The sequence below is a fragment of the Bos javanicus genome, chromosome 18 (genome assembly GCF_032452875.1).
Source record: "Bos javanicus breed banteng chromosome 18, ARS-OSU_banteng_1.0, whole genome shotgun sequence".
NCBI lineage: Eukaryota > Metazoa > Chordata > Mammalia > Artiodactyla > Bovidae > Bos > Bos javanicus.
In genome coordinates this window covers 47,703,720-47,723,420 of record NC_083885.1, presented here as the reverse complement: position 1 = coordinate 47,723,420, position 19,701 = coordinate 47,703,720, and the positions used below count along the sequence as shown (strand labels likewise).

Sequence of the window (19,701 nt, the reverse complement as noted above, 5' to 3'; positions counted from 1 at the left end):
AGCAGAGGACACCTCACTCCTGACCCCAGCTCTAGCCCCTCCATCTCCAACCCCACCTCCTACCAAAGTGATAACCGTCAGCACACCCTAAAGAAAAATATTACTTGTGTCCATGATAAATCCAACTCTCCAAAGGCATTGGGTACCTGCAGAGTCTCTAGGGGTACTCATGTAAGAACATCTCTTCAAGGCTGCAATAGGTAACTTTCATCTATATTTATAGAGGCAGAGAAAGTTAAGCAAAATGAAGTCAGAGGGACTGATTTCAATTGAAAAAGCAAGAGATGCATTCCTATACACTAACAACAAAAGATCAGAGAGATTAAGGGAACAGTCCCGTTTACTGTCACATCGAAAAGAATAAAATAATGTAGGAGGAAACCTACCTAAGGAGGTAAAAGACCTATACTCAGAAAACTAAGATACTGATGAAAGAAGTCAAAGCTGACAAGAATAGATGGAGAGATATACCATGTTCTTGGATTGAAAGAATGACTATTATGAAAATGACTCTGCTATCCAAAGCAATCTACAGATTCAATGCAGTCCCCAACAAATTACCAAGGGCATTCTTCACAGAATTAAAAGAAATTTAACATTTTCCATGGAAACACAAAAGACTCCAAATAGTGAAAGCAGTCTTAAGAATAACAGAGCTGGAGGAAGCAGGCTCCTTGGCTTCAGACTATACTACAAAGCTACAGTGATCAAACAGTATAGTACTGGCACAAAAACAAAAATATAGATCAATGGAACTGGATAGCAAGCCCAGAGATAAACCTATACATCTGTGGCCACCTAATCTATGACAATGAAAGCAAGAATATATAATGGAGGAAAGTTGTTGTTTAGTCACTAAGTTGTGTTTAACTCTTTGAGATCCCATGGACTGTGGCACTCCAGGCTCCTCTGTTTTCCACTATCTCCTAGAGTTTGCTCAAATTCACGTCCATTGAGTCAGAGATGCTATCTAACCATCTCATCCTCTGACACCCCCTTCTCCTTTTGCCTTCAATCCTTCCCAGCATCAGACAGTCTCTTCTATAAGTGGTGCTGTGGAAACTGGACAGCTACATGTAAAAGAATGAAATGAAAACACTCCCTAACACCATGAGAGAGTAACAGGCAGGAAAGGTAGGGGTCTCCAACCGGAGGAAATAGGCTGCAAGTGTCAGACATTTTTTCTCTCTCTCTTAAGCAGCAGGAGGAAACAAACTACAAGTATCAGATCATTTCCCTTCTCTATACAAATTTAAAAGGAGGTTTCTTTTAAAATTCTTTGTTGCCATGATGACACCTGGTTCCACCTGAACTTAACTTTTCTCAAACCTTGATCTAACCAATGTGTTTTTCTTATGGAAATGTTTTTCTTAAGCTTTGTTAATGAACTATGTATTTACCCTAGACTCTATCTTTCTTCAAGTCCCTTCACCTAAGTCTCAGAACGTACTTGACAAACCAGTATGTTTTACTCATGGAAATGTTCTCTTAAGCTATGTTAATGAAACTATGTATTTGCTTGGAAACCTGCCTTTCTTCAAGATTCATGCCAATCATTTTATGGCCCGGGATGATTCACCTTGTGCCAATGTTATCTTAAAATGTATGTTGTGGGTGAGGGACATGGTGCCGCTCTCTGAGTTTTGAGACATTTCTTTTCTCTAATTAGCAGCCTGCTACTGGCTATATAACTTCCTGCCAAAGACTAGCAGGGGGGCAATCTTCCTGCCCCCTTCTGATGTCTACAACAGAAGCTTTCTCCCTCTCTTTTATACTTTAATAAAACTTCGTCACTCAAAAGCTCTGAGCCATCAAGCCTCATGACTGGCCCTGGATTGAATTCCTCTCCTCCAGAGGCCAAGAATCTGAAATGAAGGCAACAGCTCAGCAACAACCTTTCATCTTGGGAGCTTGTCCAAGTAGGATGTCCAAAGATACCTGGAGTAACAGGCAAGTTTGGCCTTGGAGTAAAAAATGAAGCAGGGCAAAAGCTAACAGAGTTTTGCCAAGAGAACGCACTAGTCATACAAACCAGTGCAAGCACCCTTTTCCAACAATACAAGAGATAACCCTACACATTCATATCACCAAATGGTCAATACCGAAATCAGATTGATTACATTCTTTGCAACTGAAGATGGAAAGGCTCTATTATATCAGTTCAGTTCAGTCACTCAGTCATGTCTGACTCTTTGCAATCCCATGGACTGCAGCACGCCAGGCCTCCCTGTCCATCACCAACTCCCGGAGTTTACTCAAACTCATGTCCATTGAGTCAATGATGCCATCCAACCATCTCATCCTCTGTTATCCCCTTCTCCTCCTGCCTTCAATCTTTCCCAACATCAGGGTCTTTGCAAATAAGTCAGCTCTTCACATCAGGTGGCCAAAGTATTGGAGTTTCAGCTTCAACATCAGTCCTTCCAGTGAACACTCAGGACTGATCTCCTTTAGGATGGACGGGTTGGATCTCCTTGCAGTCCAAGACTCTCAAGAGTCTTCTCCAACAGCACAGTTCAAAAGCATCCATTCTTTGGCACTCAGCTTTCTTTATAGTCCAACGCTCACATCCATACATGACTACTGGAAAAACCACAGCCTTGACTAGACGGACCTTTGCTGGCAAAGTAATGTCTCTGCTTTTGTATATACTCTCTAGGTTGGTCATAACTTTCTTTCCAAGAAGTAAGCATCTTTTAATTTCATGACTGGAGTCACCATCTGCAGTGATTTTGGAGTCCCCCAAAATAAAGTCTGCCACTGTTTCCCCATCTATTTCTCATGAAGTGATGGGACCAGCTGCTGTGATCTTGGTTTTCTGAATGTTGAGCTTTAAGCCAACTTTTTCACTCTCCTCTTTCACTTTCATCAAGAGGCTTTTTAGTTCTTCTTCACTTTCTGCCATAAGGGTGGTGTCATCTGCATATCTGAAGTTGTTGCTATTTTTTCTGGAAATCTTGATTCCAGCTTGTGCTATATCCAGCCCAGCATTTTGCATGATGTACTCTGCATGTAAGTTAAATAAGCAGGGTGACAATATACAGCCTTGACATACTCCTTTCCTGATTTGGAACCAGTCTGTTGTTCCATGTCCAGTTCTAACTGTTGCTTCCTGACCTGCACATAGGTTTCTCAAGAGGCAGGTCAGGTGGTCTGGTATTTCTGTCTCTTTCAGAATTGTCCACAGTTTGTTCTGATCCACACAGTCAAAGGCTTTGGCATTGTCAATAAAGAAGTAGTAGATGTTTTTCTGGAACTCTCTTGCTTTTTCAATGGTCCAGTGGATATTGGCAATTTGATCTCTGGTTCCTCTGCCCTTTCTAAAACCAGCTTGAACATCTGGAATTTCACGGTTCACATACTGTTGAAGCCTGGCTTGGAAAATTTTGAGCATTACTTTGCTAGCATGTGAGATGAGTGTGATTGTGCAGTAGTTTGAACATTCTGCTGCCAAATGTTTGAACATTTGGCACTGCCTTTCCTTGGGATTGGAATGAAAACTGACCTTTTCCAGTCCTGGGGCCACTGTTGAGTTTTCCAGACTTGCTGGCATATTGAGTGCAGCACTTTCACAGCATCATCTTTTAGGATTTGAAATAGCTCAACTGGAATTCCATCACCTCCACTAGCTTTGTTCATAGTGATGCTTCCTAATGCCCACTTGACTTTGCATTCCAGGATGTTTGGCTCTAGGTGAGTGATCACCTAGAGCATTGTAGTTATCTGGGTCATGAAGATCTTTTTTGTATCATCGTTCCATGTATTCTTGCCACCTCTTCTTAATATCTTCTGCTTCTGTTAGGTCCATAGAATTTCTGTCCTTTATTGTGCTCATCTTTGCATGAAATGTTCCCTTGGTATCTCTAATTTTCTTGAAGAGATCTCTAGTCTTTCCCATTCTGTTGTCTTCCTCTATTTCTTTGCATTGATCTCTGAGGAAGAGTTTCTTATCTCTCCTTGCTAGTCTTTGGAATTCTGCATTCAAGTGGGTATATCTTTCCTTTTCTCCTTTGCCTTTAGCTTCTCTTCTTTTCTCAACCATTTTTAAGGCCTTGTCAGACAACCATTTTGCCTTTTTGCATTTCTTTTCTTGGGGATGGTCTTGATCAATGCCTCCTGTACACTGTCATGAACCTCCAACCATAGTTATTCAGGCACTCTGTCTATCAGATCTAATCCCTTGAATCTATTTGTCACTTCCACTGTATAATCATAAGGGATTTGATTTAAGCAAAAACAAGACCTGGAGCTGGCTGTGGCTCAGATCATCAGTTTCTTATAGCAAAATTCAGTCTTAAACTAAAGTAAGTAGGGAAAATCACTAGGCCATTCAGCTATGACCTAAATCAAATCCCTTATGATTATACAGTGAGGTGACAAATAGATTCAAGGGATTAGATCTGGTAGTTAGAGTGCCTGGAAACTATGGACAGAGGTTCATAACAGTCTACAGGAGGCAATGAACAAAACCATCCAAAAAGGAAAAGAAATGCAAGAAAATTCACCCAGCTCTACTCTAATGATTTGGGCACTTTTTTTGCATATTATGTTCAAAAAGTATTTAAACACTTAAAAAAAAATCATAAAAACTTTCTCAGGCAGGGGAAGGAGAAGGTGGGACGAATTGAGAGAGTAGCATTGAAACATACACATTACCCATATGTAAAATTAGATAACCAGTGAAATTTGCTTAGGATGGCAGGGAGCTCAACCTGGTGCTCTGTGACAACCCAAACAGGTAAGATGGGGAGGGGGTGGGGTAAGGAGAGTTAAGAAGAAGGGGACATATATATACTTAGGGTTTATTTGTGTTGATGTATGGAAGAAACCCACACAATATTATAAAGCAATTATCCTCCAATTAAAAAAACAAAAACAAACCAAAAAAACTGTCTCAGGAACAGCTACACAACCACCAACCCCCCTCCACCCAAGGTCACAAAATGAAGCAAATGCACTCACACCAGCAGTGAAGGGTCTCTCTTCTCATGCCCTCCTACAACAGGCCAGGCTGCGGTTAGTGCCTGGGGATTCCTCTCCTTCAGTTTCCTCAGAATCTGCTCTCTCTTCCCCTCCACCTGCCAGGACCTTCGGACTCTAGTTCTCCTTGGCGGCACCCATCGCAGCCCAGCCCAAGCTGGGACTGAGAACAGGACGATGCCACTGTGCCCTCTGGGGCTCTTAGTTCTAGGGCTCAGTCTCTCAGTCAAGTCCGACTCTTTGCGACCCCATGGACTGTGGCACGCCAGGCTTCCCTGTCCATCACCAATTCCCGGAGCTGGGGCTCTTAAACACACTACAAGTCCCAGAAGTCCCCATGGCGGAAATAAGCTTCCCTCCAGAATGCCCGTGGAGGGTCCTCTTCTCAGTCTGAACTACAGTCGAGCGGAGTGATTCTCCCCCACCCTCCTCCACCCCGGAAGTCAACGGAGGGCCTGATACGCTTGCAGGATTACGGTACCGAGGAGGGCTCGAAGAGGGCTCAGGATCGCAGGTTCTTTTGGATCTTTCGGTGTTGGACTACATTTTCCAGAAACCTGCGGATGTTACGTCACTTCCTACCAAGTTTTCAGCGCTGCTGTATTTAAACCAGTTGAGCGGCCCTGCGGCGTGAGGAGGGCGGAGTGTGAAACTGTCCTGTCCGCTAGGACCCTGCAGGACGCCGGGGAAGCTGAAGGTGAGGCGCTGGCTGAGCCGCGGTGCAGAGACAGGCCGTGTCTAGAGTCTCAGGCCTTAGCGCGCCAGTGTGTGTGTGTGTGTGTGTGTGTGTGTGTAACGTGATGTGCCTATGAGAGTGCATGATTTTGTGTGTGAACACTTGCGAGAGTGGTAATTGTGTCTTCAGCCATCAATGAGGTTGTGTGACGTTGCGCGAATGACCGGGTAAAGAAATTGTCTTCAAGTCAGAGACTTTTGGGAGCTCCAAAATCACTGCAGATGGTGACTGCAGCCATGAAATTAAAAGATGCTTACTTCTTAGAAGGAAAGTTATGACCAATCTAGATAGTATATAAAAAAGCAGAGACATTACTTTGCCAACAAAGGTCCGTCTAGTCAAGGCTGTGGTTTTTCCGGTAGTCATGTATGGATGTGAGAGTTGAACTATAAAGAAAGCTGAGTGCCAAAGAATGGATGCTTTTGAACTGTGGTGTTGGAGAAGACTCTTGAGAGTCTCTTGGACAGCAAGGAGATCCAACCAGTCCATCCTAAAGGAAATCAGTCCTGAATATTTATTGGAAGGACTGATGTTGAAGCTGGAACTCCAGTACTTTGGCCACCTGATGTGAAGAGCTGACTCATTTGCAAAGACCCTGATGTTGGGAAAGATTGAAGGCAGGAGAAGGGGATGACAGAGGATGAGATGGTTGGATGGCATCACCGACTCAATGGACATGGGTTTGAGTAAACTCCGGGAGTTGGTGATGGACAGGGAGGCCTGGCGTGCTGCAGTCCATGGGGTCACAAAGAGTCAGACATGACTGAGTGACTGAACTGAACTGAACAGTGCAAATAACTTAAAAAAATTTTGAGGTTTCTTTGAATCTGGGTTCAGATAAGACCCATGTTTTGTGATTCATTTATAACTCTCCTAATAAAGTCTTTTTTAGAAACCATGATTTCTTATTCTCATTCTTTGTCTCTCTCTACTTGCAATGTATTTGTTGAAGAAACTGGGTAATTTGTTCCGTATAGTTTCCCACTGTATCGTTAACATGTTTTTCTGTATTTCCTGTAGATTAAGAGGCTTAACCTAGCAGCACTAATTTGAATTTCCTGGAAGGGATCAGAAAGAGAGCTCAGATTAATTTTCAACCCCTTATAATCCAAATATTGGGGAAGGTTTCTTGGGGAGGGAAAGTTAGGCTGAAATGGATCACATACTAGGTGGACAGATGCTTCTCCCATGGGACAGTTAACAAGTCTGAAGAGAGTATGTGCCCTCTATCTGACTTCCAGCCCTGATGAAATGACAGCAGTATTGAAAAATCCATAAAGATAGAGGGAGACTTTATTATTAAAAGAGCTCAGATGTGATGTCTTCATGTGTGTGGAGGGTGAGACATATTCCCCTCTATATATAGAAAATAGTGATAAGGAACTTTCCTAAAGTTTCTTTGAGATGTGGGTCAGCCAATGGGCCTTAAATTAGAGAGATTAAGGCTTGGGGTAAGAGAAAGACACATGTAGGTGGTCCTTTTACACACTACCATTTAAAAGGGAGCTGTTTAAAGAGACCATTATGTCTCTTAATTAAACCAGCTGCCTGGGACCTATTGGGAAATGAAAGATCCTTTGAATGCCTTTCCCAGGGGCCCAGCATGGTGTATTATGAGAAGTTAAATGTGTGCCTTGGTCACTGTCAGTAATGTCTGGAACTCAGAAGGAAATCAGGATTGTCCTGGAAGGGCCTTGTATATCCAGGGATGTGTGACTTTGATTTATGTTTCAGTATCTGTAAGATAAGAGATTCCCAGATTTCTTTACACTTAAAGGGGAAACTCTTAAGCAGTGGCCCAAGAGTTTGTGAAAATATGCAGATAGAACCATTTGTTGGTCAGGACATTTGTGCAAAGATGACCTCGTGAAGTTTGACCACTTGTTCTGCCCCTTGGGTCCTGTCCTTTATGGGGAACATCCTAGTTAAGGGATGGAAAGCAGCAACATTCCACTGACCTCCATCACTTGTGATGGTGGTGGTGCTGTCCAGAGTCTGTGAACTCCCATTGTTGTCTACTCAGTTAATCCCAGGCGGATTCCTAGTCAAGGACTCTGGGGGAGCGGTGACTTCCTCTAGCACCATCACATCCAGCAAGGGACTGGGGATAGGGAAGACCAGTCTCTCCTGTAGATGGAATATTCTAGAGGGCCAGAATTTGGCTACACCTACAGGGTGTATCAAGGAGGCCTCAGTACTTGCGCTGAGCTTGTGAGAGTGCTGCTTCCACGATCCAAGGCATAATGGGCATCTCGGTTCAGAGATTCCCAGGCTTAGGGTCTTTGAAAGCCTTTATTTCCAAGAGATCTTAGCATCTAGCCAGCACTAGTCACTTAATGATGTACGCTTAGTCACTCTAATGATGTACAGCATAGGGCCAAAGGAGGCAGTTTCTTGCATCATTAGCCTGTAGGTGGACACCATAGTTGGTTCAGAGGCATGAGAGGTTGCTGCGGCCTCTACAAAGAGGCAGTCTCTGAGGCCACTAACAGGAAGTGACTGCTGATTTTAATTTGAAGAGATTGTGGAGCCTTTTGTTGGATGAATTCCTTTTCACGGTGGGATGGTTTGTAAGTAACAGCATCAGTGAGATTAAAATTTGTCAGTAAGGAGATATGTTGCTTCCAGACCCGAATAAGACTTGACTTTATGGGCCCTGAGAGATTCCACAGCAGTTTATGGACAGTGTGTGGGATAGAGCTGTCCAGTTTTACCAATACTTTAAAGGAATTTCACCACAGTGTCAGGGCTTTACATTACACATGATGCAATAGCCTATGACTCTTCTTGTAAGCTCTTTTGTGAGTATTTTTATGTCTTTAATGAGCATGTTAAATGAATCTCCATTTATGGAGGAGGAGGTCATCCATATAATGTCATACCTGGGCTTGTGGAAGAAGGTGGATGTAGTTAAGATTACAATGGCAAGGCGACTGAGGTATCCGTGGGTAGCCCAGCAAAGCTATATTGTGTTAGACCTTGATAAGAGAAGTATAAAAGGAGGGTGTTTAGCCAGCTTCCTGTGAAGAGGAATTGGGAGTTTTTAGCCATAACATCAGTGTTGAGTCAAGATAGCACTTGTGAAATATTTATCACAGGCTCATTGTACCTCACGCCACACACAAAAATTTATTCAAAATGCACCATCAGCCTAAATGTAAGAGTATAAGCAGCCAAAGGGAAAAAAAATACATAAATTGGACTTCCTCAAAATTAAAAACTTACCGGCTTCAAAAGAAACAAAGTGAAAATATAGCCCACAATGCATGTACACTAGGTCACTACAGTTGTGTCCGACTCTTTGCAACCCTGCTAGGCTGCTCTGTTCATGGGATTCTCCAGGCAAGAATACTAGAGTGGGTTGCTATTCCCTTCTGCAGGAGATCTTCCTGACCCAGGGATCCAACCCCCGTCTCTTATGTCTCTTGCATTGGCAGGCAGGTTCTTTACCATTAGTGCCACCTGGGAAGCTCCAGGTGTATAGCCTACAATTGCTATTGCTAAGTCACTCCAGTCGTGTCCGACTCTGTGTGACCCCATAGACGGCAGCCCACCAGGCTTCCCCATCCCTGGGATTCTCCAGGCAAAAACACTGGAGTGGGTTGCCATTTCCTTCTCCAATGCATGAAAGTGAAAAGTGAAAGTGAAGTCGCTCAGTCATGTTCGACCCTCAGCAACCCCATGGACTGCAGCCTTCCAGGCTCCTCCATCCATGGGATTTTCCAGGCAAGAGAACTGGAGTGGGGTGCCATTGCCTTCTCCGATAGCCTACAAAGTAGGATCCAAAATTTGAAAATTACATGTTCAAGAAGGAATTGGATTTTTTAGAGTGTGTGAGGAATTATTACAACTCAACAATAAAAACACAAATATCCAGTTTGTTGTTTTTTTCTTTGGCCGAGTCATGCTGGATGCCTGATCTTGGCTCCCCCACCAGGGATTGAATCTGTTCCTTCTATGGTGAAAGCACAAAGTCTTAACCACTGCATCACTAGGGAAGTCCCCAGGCAGTTTTCTGTTAAAAGATGTTCCCCACTTCTACACCCAAGGGCCCGGATTTCAGTCCCTGGTTGGGGACCTAAGATCCTACAAGCCACATGACCAAAATAAATAAGTACAATTAAAAATAAAGGTCAAGATGGAGGGGATATATGTATACTTATGGTTGACTCACATTATTGTATGGCAGAAACCAACACAACATTGTAAAGCAATTATCCTCCAATTAAAAAAAAAAAAAAGAATGCTTTGGGTTTGTTCCTTGGTTAGTGGATGAGTCTAGTGTGACTTCATGTGGCCTGGATGAAACTTTGGACTCAAAATACTTCTCGCACCTGGACCATGAGAACAAGTCAGGGAGGCACTCTCTGGTATGTAGTGTGTTGGAACTGGGGAAGAAACACAGATCTTAGTTGTATGAAGTGTTTGTTCCAGGATTTGGCCTACATGGATATAGTGCACTTCTAGGCCTGAGGGCCCCATCAGTACCCTTGAAGCAGGCATGACTTGGGTATGTTTTGGATCAGGGCCCCCTAGTCTGAAAAGGTGAACACTCAGGACAGGTCAGAGAACCCTAAGAACATCATAGGAATTGGGTACTGCTTTAGCATAAATTAATTCAATATCTGTGTTTTTTGGTATTGAAGAAGGCATTTGATTTTTTAGATTTCTGCAAATCTCAGTATGTGTATTGGGGCATGGAAGGGACCAGGTGCCATGAAAAGGGAAGGAAATATTTATCTTAACTTAGTCATTTAGAAGCAAGCCTGTTCTCATGGTTCCTTTTACTTCCTTGACTCTCTCTTCTCAGGACTCTGCAGTTTTCCACAAGAAGAAGCCAGAGGAGAACTAATAATTTGCCATTCTAAGCCATGCCCCATGTGAGTTGATGTTTTTTCTTCCCTTCATCAAATAGTCTTGTTTTCTAGGATATGAATGCTCAATATTCTTACCTCCAGATTTTCTGCCTTACTAAGCCCCAGCCCTCTCTTACTTAGCCATATTTGGGATCCATTCTGCAAATCAGGAAACATATTAAGGAAAAAGTAGAACCTCTCCTGTCATTGTGGTTTGAGATGGGACTACATATGCAAAATTCAGTCTGTGTCATTGACTCTATTTTCTGGATGATTAGGATAGAAATTGCTGTTTATCTCAGAATGTGGTGAGATCTTTGGTCTGTGAGGCCTTTAAGATTGACATGTGATCAAATGCAGGACTGATAACAAAGAGAGTATCATGTCGGTGAATATCTCAGAGGTGAATACCAGTGACAAGGTCCGTTTTGAATCTGAATAACATGTATAAGTCAAGGACCATGTCTATGTGAGTTTAGGTCATCTTTCACTGGCTTTCTGTTGCTCAGAATAAGTGATGTGTACAATGAGCAATGATGAGTGGTAACAGACCCAGAGATTTAGGTTGTTGAGGATTTTAGAAACAGAGCTGACATTAGAAAAGGAATACAAACTAAATACCAAAAAATACGAAAATGATTGCAGGGAATTCCCTGGTGGTCCAGTGGTTAGAACTCTGCACTTTCACTGCCGAGGGCTGGGGTTCAGTCTCTGGTAGGGCACTAAGATCCCATTAGCTGTACATTGCATGGGGTGGGAGGAGGGAAAGGAAGGAAAAGAAAATGATTACAAGGCTTCCATTGTGGTCCAGAGGTTGGGAAGCCACCTTACAATACAGGGAACACTGGTTCATGCCCTGGTCTGGGAAGATTCCCACATACCACAGGGCAATTAAGCCCATGCACCGCAACTTCTGAGCCTGAGCTCTGGAACCCGCGAGCCACAGCTACTGAGCCCATGTTTGGGAACTACTGAAGCCCACCTGACTAGAGCCTGTACTCTGCAACAAGAGAAGCCACCACAATGAGAAGCCCACACACCACAAGGGAGAGTAGCTCCCATTCTCCACAACTAGAGAAAGCCTGAGTGCAGCAACAAAAGTCCAGTGTAGCCAAAAATAAAGTGTTTTTTAAAAAGGAAAGACAATTATTACAATCATAATATGATATATTATATCATATGCTGCTGCTGCTCAGTCACTTTAGTCATGTCCGACTCTGTGTGACCCCATAGACGGCAGCCCACCAGGCTCCCCAGTCCCTGAGATTCTCCAGGCAAGAACACTGGAGTGGGTTGCCATTTCCTTCTCCAGTGCATAAAAGTGAAAAGTGAAAGTGAAGTTGCTCAGTCATGTCTGACCCTCAGCGACCCCATGGACTGCAGCCTACCAGGCTCCTCCGTCCATGGGATTTTCCAGACAGGAGTACATATACCTTGTAAAAATGATGACTATGAAAGGATTTGCCAGGACAAGGGAGAAAATTATTGCTAAGTTATTCTGAGACTTAAGTTGGAAATAAACCCTTAAATTATATAGAAATCTTATTTTCTAAGATAAATATTTTAAAAGATATTTGGATGGGCCTATCAGGTTTGTTTTTCTTTTTTCTCCCTTCCTTCTTCCATCCTCTCCTTCTTCCATCCCTTCCATCCTTTCTCTTACTTAGTTTCAATTCTTTAAAGGGAAGAGGGGAGGAAGGAACTTGCAACCTATTTGGGAATTTGCATGTGTTACCTGCTTACATAGGCTTTTCAGGTAGTGCTTGTGGTAAAGAACCCACCTAACAAATACAGGAGACGTAAGAGATGCGGGTTCGAGCCCTGAGTTGGGAAAACCCCCGGAGGAGAGCATGGCAACCCACTCCAGTATTCTTGCCTGGAGAATCCCATGGATAGAGGAGCCCAGTGGGCTACAGTACATAGGGTTGTAGTGAATCAGATATGACTGAAGTGACTGAGCACTCATGCATGGGCTTGCACAGAGTATTTCATTTAATCAGAGAACTCTACTCACCTGGCTTTTGTTCATTCCTATAACTGTTCATGAGAAGCTATAACAGTAATAGGAATGTTTAGAAACTATGTAGGTGCTCTACATTTATCACATAATTTCCTTTCCATTACTTAACCTTATTGCAAATTTTTTTCTCTTTTGGCCACTTTATGTAATACTTTTCTTCTCTCATTACTTCTAGAAAATATTTTTTTGTTTTACCATTAACACTGGGTTTGTCATCTTAGAGGTTAGTATTGTTCAAGGATGTGGCCATAGACTTCTCACAGGAGGAATGGGCATACCTGGATTTGGAACAGAAGGATCTGTACAGAGATGTGATGCTGGAGAACTACAGCAACCTGGTCTCACTGGGTAAGCTTGTCTGCTCCTAATAATTCAACCTGTCTTTGTGAAATTTAGAAAAGTTTCCAAGTGCCTAGCTGCAGTTCAGACCTCTAGTCCCAAATAAATTTTTTGTGCTTTATAGACTTAGAAATGGACAGCTCCATTGGGCATCTGTATCTTTTGTATTCTTCATAGATCCTTCGTCTTAATCTTTCTACAATTGACCTTGTTACTTGCTGAACAACGTGCTCCATTTTAAGCAGAGTGTAACCATATCCATTTCTACTTATAAACAGGAGTTTCCATTTCTAAGCCAGATGTGCTGTCCTTATTGGAGCAAGGGAAAGAGCCTTGGAAGGTTGTACAGGATGTGACAAGAGATCTGAGCCCAGGTGAGTAGTTGATGATCTGCCAAAGGGAGGCCATTGTTAAAATTGCTTAATTTTAACTATTTTTGGCCAGTTGCTTAATTGGCCACATCTTTGAGTTATTAGCTTAAAAGTTCTCAAAGACCCAACTAATGCCTTTTCCTCCTAGGCCTGTGAAGTAAAAATCCTGAGCCCAGGAGGACAAAACTGTTTACCTAAGGAATCAGTTCAGTTCAGTTCAGTCCCTCACTTGTGTCCCACTCTTTGCGACCCCGTGAATAGCAGCACGCCAGGCCTCCCTGTCCATCACCAACTCCCGGAGTTCACTCAGGCTCACGTCCATCGAGTCAGGGATGCCATCCAGCCATCTCATCCTCTGTCGTCCCCTTCTCCTCCTGCCCCCAATCCCTCCCAGCATCAGAGTCTTTTCCAATGAGTCAACTCTTCGCATGAGGTGGCCAAAGTACTGGAGTTTCAGCTTTAGCATCATTCCTTCCCAAGAAATCCCAGGGCTGATCTCCTTCAGAATGGACTGGTTGGATTTCCTTGTAGTCCGAGGGACTCTCAAGAGTCTTATCCAACACCACAGTTCAAAAGTGTCGATTCTTTGGCACTCAGCCTTCTTCACAGTCCAACTCTCACATCCATACATGACCACTGGAAAAACCATAGCCTTGACTAGACGGACCTTTGTTGGCAAAGTAATGTCTCTGCTTTTGAATATGCTATCTAGGTTGGTCATAACTTTCCTTCCAAGGAGTAAGCGTCTTTTAATTTCATGGCTGCAGTCACCATCTGCAGTGATTTTGGAGCTCAAAAAAATAAAGTCTGACACTGTTTCCACTGTTTCCCCATCTATTTCCCATGAAGTGATGGGACCAGATGCCATGATCTTCGTTTTCTGAATGTTGAGTTTTAAGCCAACTTTTTCACTCTCTTTCACCTTCATCAAGAGGCTTTTTAGTTCCTCTTCACTTTCTGCCATAAGGGTGGTGTCATCTGCATATCTGAGGTTATTGATATTTCTCCCGGCAATCTTGATTCCAGCTTGTGCTTCTTCCAGCCCAGAATTTCTCATGATGTACTCTGCATATAAGGTAATTTTAGGCTTACAGAAAAACTGAACAAAGCCCAGAGAGTTCCCACATGCCCCCTTTCCAGTTTTGTTCCATTTACCACTTTCCTGATTTTCTTTCATTTTCTCCTGTATTTTCAAACAAGAGATTGCCTTCCTTTTCCAATAGTAATCATTTTACTTTTTTATATTTCTGATCCAGTGACACCTGTATGAGAGTCTATCCCGCAAATATTTTTAAATACCCTCTGTATTCTAAGTATTGAGAATGTAGCAGTAAACAAGAAAAATTCTCTATCCCCATTGATACAGCAGAAGAAATATAATAGTAGCAAATAAAAACATACAAAGAATGATGATTTTTATGAAGCAAAACAAAAAGCAGAGAAAAATCACAAAGTAATGAAGTGGGTGTTCTTTTAGAGAGATTGGTTAAGGATGACTCTCTGAGATGCTCACATTTGAGGGGAGATATGAATAAAGTACATTCAGAAAACGAAGATCATGGCATCCGGTCCCATCACATCATGGGAAATAGATGGGGAAACAGTGGAAACAGTATCAGACTTTATTTTTTTGGGTTCCAAAATCACTACAGATGGTGACTGCAGCCATGAAATTAAAAGACGCTTACTCCTTGGAAGAAAAGTTATGACCAACCTAGATAGCATATTGAAAAGCAGACACATTACTTTGCCAACAAAGGTTTGTCTAGTCAAGGCTATAGTTTTTCCTGTGGTCATGTATGGATGTGAGAGTTGGACTGTGAAGAAAGCTGAGCGCCGAAGAATTGATGCTTTTGAACTGTGGTGTTGGAGAAGACTCTTGAGAGTCCCTTGGACTGCAAGGAGATCCAACCAGTCCATTCTGAAGGAGATCAGCCCTGGGATTTCTTTGGAAGGAATGATGCTAAAGCTGAAACTCCAGTACTTTGGCCACCTCATGCCAAGAGTTGACTCATTGGAAAAGACTCTGATGCTGTGAGGGATTGGGGGCAAGAGGAGAAGGGGACGACAGAGGATGAGATGGCTGGATGGCATCACTGACTCGATGGACGTGAGTCTGAGTGAACTCCGGGAGTTGGTGATGACAGGGAGGCCTGGCGTGCTGCGATTCATTGGGTCGCAAAGAGTGGGACACAAGTGAGGGACTGAACTGAACTGAAAGTAAGCCATGCAAATTCTAGGATAAGAGCAGTTTTTTATTTTGTTTAGTTTTCTGGGTTTTGTTTGTTTTCTGGCCATACCTTGAGACTTGTGGGATCTTGGTTCCCCAGGGTCTGAACACAGGCCCCTGGCAGTGAAAGTGCAGAGTCCTAACTCCAGGACTGCCATGAAATTCCCAAGAAGACTAGTTTAAGGCAGAGAGACTAGTAATAGTAGAGGAAGTCAGAGGTAGGAATGAGTTTGATGCTTTTGAGGATCAACAGATAAGCAAGTGTGGCTAAGGTGAGTTAGGGAGAACAGAAATAAAGTAATGTATCAATATAGATTCATCAGTTTTAACTAACGTACTGAACCAATACAAAATATTAAGTTATTACTAATAAGGGAAACTGGAGGGGCAAAGAAAGGGGGTATGTGGGAACTCTCCGGGCTTTGTTCGGTTTTTCTGTAAGCCTAAAACTACTCTAAGAAATAAAGTCTTAATTTAAAAACAAAAGATAAACTATAGCATGAGTTCATACCAATTCAATTCTAATCTAAATTATAGGCTTTTTATTTAACCCTTTTTAAAATCTTAACAGCTGCATCTATTTTCTTTCATGCCAAGAGTCCCAGTTACCATGGACACTAAGAATAGTGGGATTAGAATATCACATGATTACCTACTCTATCCCACATTATACAGGAAGCCTCTAAAATAAAATCTACACTACCAGTAATAATATGATTACTCAAAACAATTTGAGATAATGTTTTGCCTGTTTTCTATTCCCTTCATAGGGTATATCTCACAGTCAAATTGCTATGTTTTGAAGTTATGTGAAGTAGTTTCCTTGTATGGTTATGCTACCAATTGTAAATATGGGTTTTATTTTTTGTTGCTGTTTTGAATTTTTAAGCTATGCTTTCTTGTAATTTAATTTTATTTTACAATTATGCAATATAATTATGTACTACCAAAGTCAAATGTCCAAAACAGATTATATTAAAAGAAATCTGACTTCTATCCCTGACTTCTTCACATTTCCCACCCTGTAACTATGGGGTTTACTCCTCCCGCCTTTTTAAAATAAGTAAATGTGTATTTTACATTTATACTTCTTCCACTTTCTCTCCTTCCTAAGATAAAAAGACCATAGCTAAAAAAAAAAAAACAAAGAGCATAACTATACATACTTTTGTTGACATTTCTTTTACAATTAACAGTGTATTTCAATCAGCACTCCATATTAATATGAAGAGATATTCCTTTTTAACTGCTTCATAGTATTCCATGATGTGGCTATACCATGAATTATTTCAATCAGCCACCTAGTGATCGACAGCTGGGCTATTTTACTCTTTTTATGTAACAAATTATGCTTTAATAAAGACTTTATGCATCAGAGTTCTTTTGTTAGTGCAATAAAAAAAATTTTTTAAATTATTTTTTGTTTTTTGGCTATGCTATGCAGCATGCAGGATCTTGGTCCCCTGACCAGCATTTGAACCTGTGCCCCTGCAGTGAAAGTGCAGTCATAATCACTGGACTGCCAAGGAAGTCCTGCTAGTGCAATTTTGAGATAGATTTAACATAAGTATAGATATCTTTACTTATCTATTTTTTCCCAGCTTGTCATTTTACTTTCCTTAATGTATTTTTGACATGCTAGCCTTTTTTTTTTTTTTTTAACTCTAATGTGGTCTTTTTTTTTTTTTTTATCAAGTTATGGTTTGGAAAAATTTCCCTGTTCCTCAGTTATAGAAAAGTCTCCTAAGTTTTATTCTAGTTATTTGTATGTTTTCATTTTTGTAAGGACATCTGTTCCATTTGGAATATATCCTACATAATGTCTAAGATACTGATGCAATTTCAACTTTTTTTTTTTTTTAATGTTTATCCTTATGCTGTGTGGTGGGCTTTTTTGTTGTTTTTATTTTAAGGGAGAAGGAAAGTTTAATTCTATGCAGCAAGTTAGAACCCTGGGCTTCCCAGGTAGCACAGTGGTTAGGAATCTGCCTGCCAGTGCAGGAGATGCAAGAGACACAGGGTTCAATGCCTGGGTTGGGAAGATTCCTTGGAGTAGGAAATGGCAGCCCACTCCAGTGTTCTTGCCTGGAAAATTCCATGGACAGAGGAGCTTGATGGGCTAGAGTCTATGGGGCTGTAAATAGTCAGAAATGATTGAGCATGCACAAGTAGAACCCTGGGGATCTTTCTCAGATCAGTGTTGCCTATGTTTATCCTTATGTTTATTGCTTTCATTTATTAAGAAAGAGTCTATCTCTTCCCAACTGATTTTAGCTGTTACCTTTATTGTAGGTTAAATTTACACTTATAATTGTGTCTATTTCTGGATTTTTCTTTTCTGTTCCATTAACTCAGCAGTGGCCGCAGGACTGGAAAAGGTCAGTTTTCATTCCAATCCCAAAGAAAGGCAATGCCAAAGAATGCTCAAACTATTGCACAATTGCACTCATCTCACACGCTAGTAAAGTAATGCTCAAAATTCTCCAAGCCAGGCTTCAGCAATATGTGAACCGTGAACTTCCTGATGTTCAAGCTGGTTTTTGAAAAGGCAGAGGAATCAGAGATCAAATTGCCAACATCCGCTGGATCATGGAAAAAGCAAGAGAGTTCCAGAAAAGCATCTATTTCTGCTTTATTGACTGTGCCAAAGCCTTTGACTGTGTGGATCACAATAAACTGTGGAAAATTCTTCAAGAGATGGGAATACCAGACCACCTGATCTGCCTCTTGAGAAATTTGTATGCAGGTCAGGAAGCAACAGTTAGAACTGGACTTGGAACAACAGACTGGTTCCAAATAGGAAAAGGAGTATGTCAAGGCTGTATATTGTCACCCTGTTTGTTTAACTTATATGCAGAGTACATCATGAGAAACGCTGGACTGGAAGAAACACAAGCTGGAATCAAGATTGCCGGCAGAAATATCAATAACCTCGGATATGCAGATGACACCACCCTTATGGCAGAAACTGAAGAGGAACTAAAAAGCCTCTTGATGAAAGTGAAAATGGAGAGTGAAAAGGTTGGCTTAAAGCTCAACATTCAGAAAACAAAGATCATGGCATCTGGTCCCATCACTTCATGGGAAATAGATGGGGAAACAGTGGAAACAGTGTCAGACTTTATTTTTCTGGGCTCCAAAATCACTACAGATGGTGACTGCAGCCATGAAATTAAAAGACACTTACTCCTTGGAAGGAAAGTTATGACCAACCTAGATAGCATATTCAAAAGTAGAGACATTAGTTTGCCAACAAAGGTTTGTCTAGTCAAGGCTATAGTTTTTCCTGTGGTCATGTATGGATGTGAGAGTTGGACTGTGATGAAGGCTAAGCACTGAAGAATTGATGCTTTTGAACTGTGGTGTTGGAGAAGACTCTTGAGAGGCCCTTGGACTGCAAGGAGATCCAACCAGTCCATTCTGAAGGAGATCAGCCCTGGGATTTCTTTGGAAGGAATGATGCTAAAGCTGAAACTCCAGTACTTAGGCCACCTCATGCGAAGAGTTGACTCATTGGAAAAGTCTCTGATGCTGTGAGGGATTGGGGGCAAGAGGAGAAGGGGACGACAGAGGATGAGATGGCTGGATGGCATCACTGACTCGATGGACGTGAGTCTGAGTGAACTCCGGGAGTTGGTGATGGACAGGGAGGCCTGGCGTGCTGCGATTCGTGGAGTCGCAAAGAGTCGGACACGACTGAGTGACTGATCTGCTCTGATTGGTTCCATTGACATTTTATGATATTCAGTTTGAGTTGGCTGTTTATAACCATAGAAATTTCATTTTTCCAGGAATCTGAAAATAACTTTTGTTTACTTGTTATCTTATAGACTGGGAATCCAGGTGTGAAACCAAGAAGCTACCATCAACAAGATAAATTTATGAACTAGAAGCATCTCAATGGGAAATAATAGAAGAACTTACAAGCCATAAGTATGAGTACAAAAGTTTTCAAAATGATAGGGAATGCGGAGACCAGTTTGAAAGCCAACTAGGAAATAAAGAGGTTTCTAGACAACTAGTAATCTATGAAGAAATGGCTAATTTTAGTCGGACTATATCCTTTACATTACAACAGAGATTTCATTCATCTGAAAAATTCGATGAATATAAAGCATGCAGAAAATATTTTATCCTTGGCTTTCACCAAACTGAACATCAGAAAAATC

At 41.8% G+C, this 19,701-nt stretch overlaps 1 protein-coding gene across 1 annotated transcript; it reads left to right on the top strand.

Annotated features, from left to right (window-relative positions):
* The first annotated feature begins 5,588 nt into the window (after positions 1-5,588).
* On the top strand, positions 5,589-19,451 carry LOC133229572 (zinc finger protein 82 homolog). The gene is made up of 5 exons (XM_061386101.1): positions 5,589-5,677; positions 10,527-10,596; positions 12,814-12,940; positions 13,210-13,305; positions 19,363-19,451. Exons 2-5 carry the CDS (start codon positions 10,588-10,590, stop codon positions 19,407-19,409), a joined length of 279 nt encoding a protein of 92 aa, XP_061242085.1. The 5' UTR covers positions 5,589-5,677; positions 10,527-10,587; the 3' UTR covers positions 19,410-19,451.
* Positions 19,452-19,701: the final 250 nt, after the last annotated feature.

Coding starts and splice junctions, on each gene's coding strand:
- LOC133229572 (XM_061386101.1), top strand. Junction 12,941..13,209: donor CAGCAACCTGGTCTCACTGG/GTAAGCTTGTCT, acceptor ACTTATAAACAG/GAGTTTCCATTTCTAAGCCA. Junction 13,306..19,362: donor GACAAGAGATCTGAGCCCAG/GTGAGTAGTTGA, acceptor GTTATCTTATAG/ACTGGGAATCCAGGTGTGAA.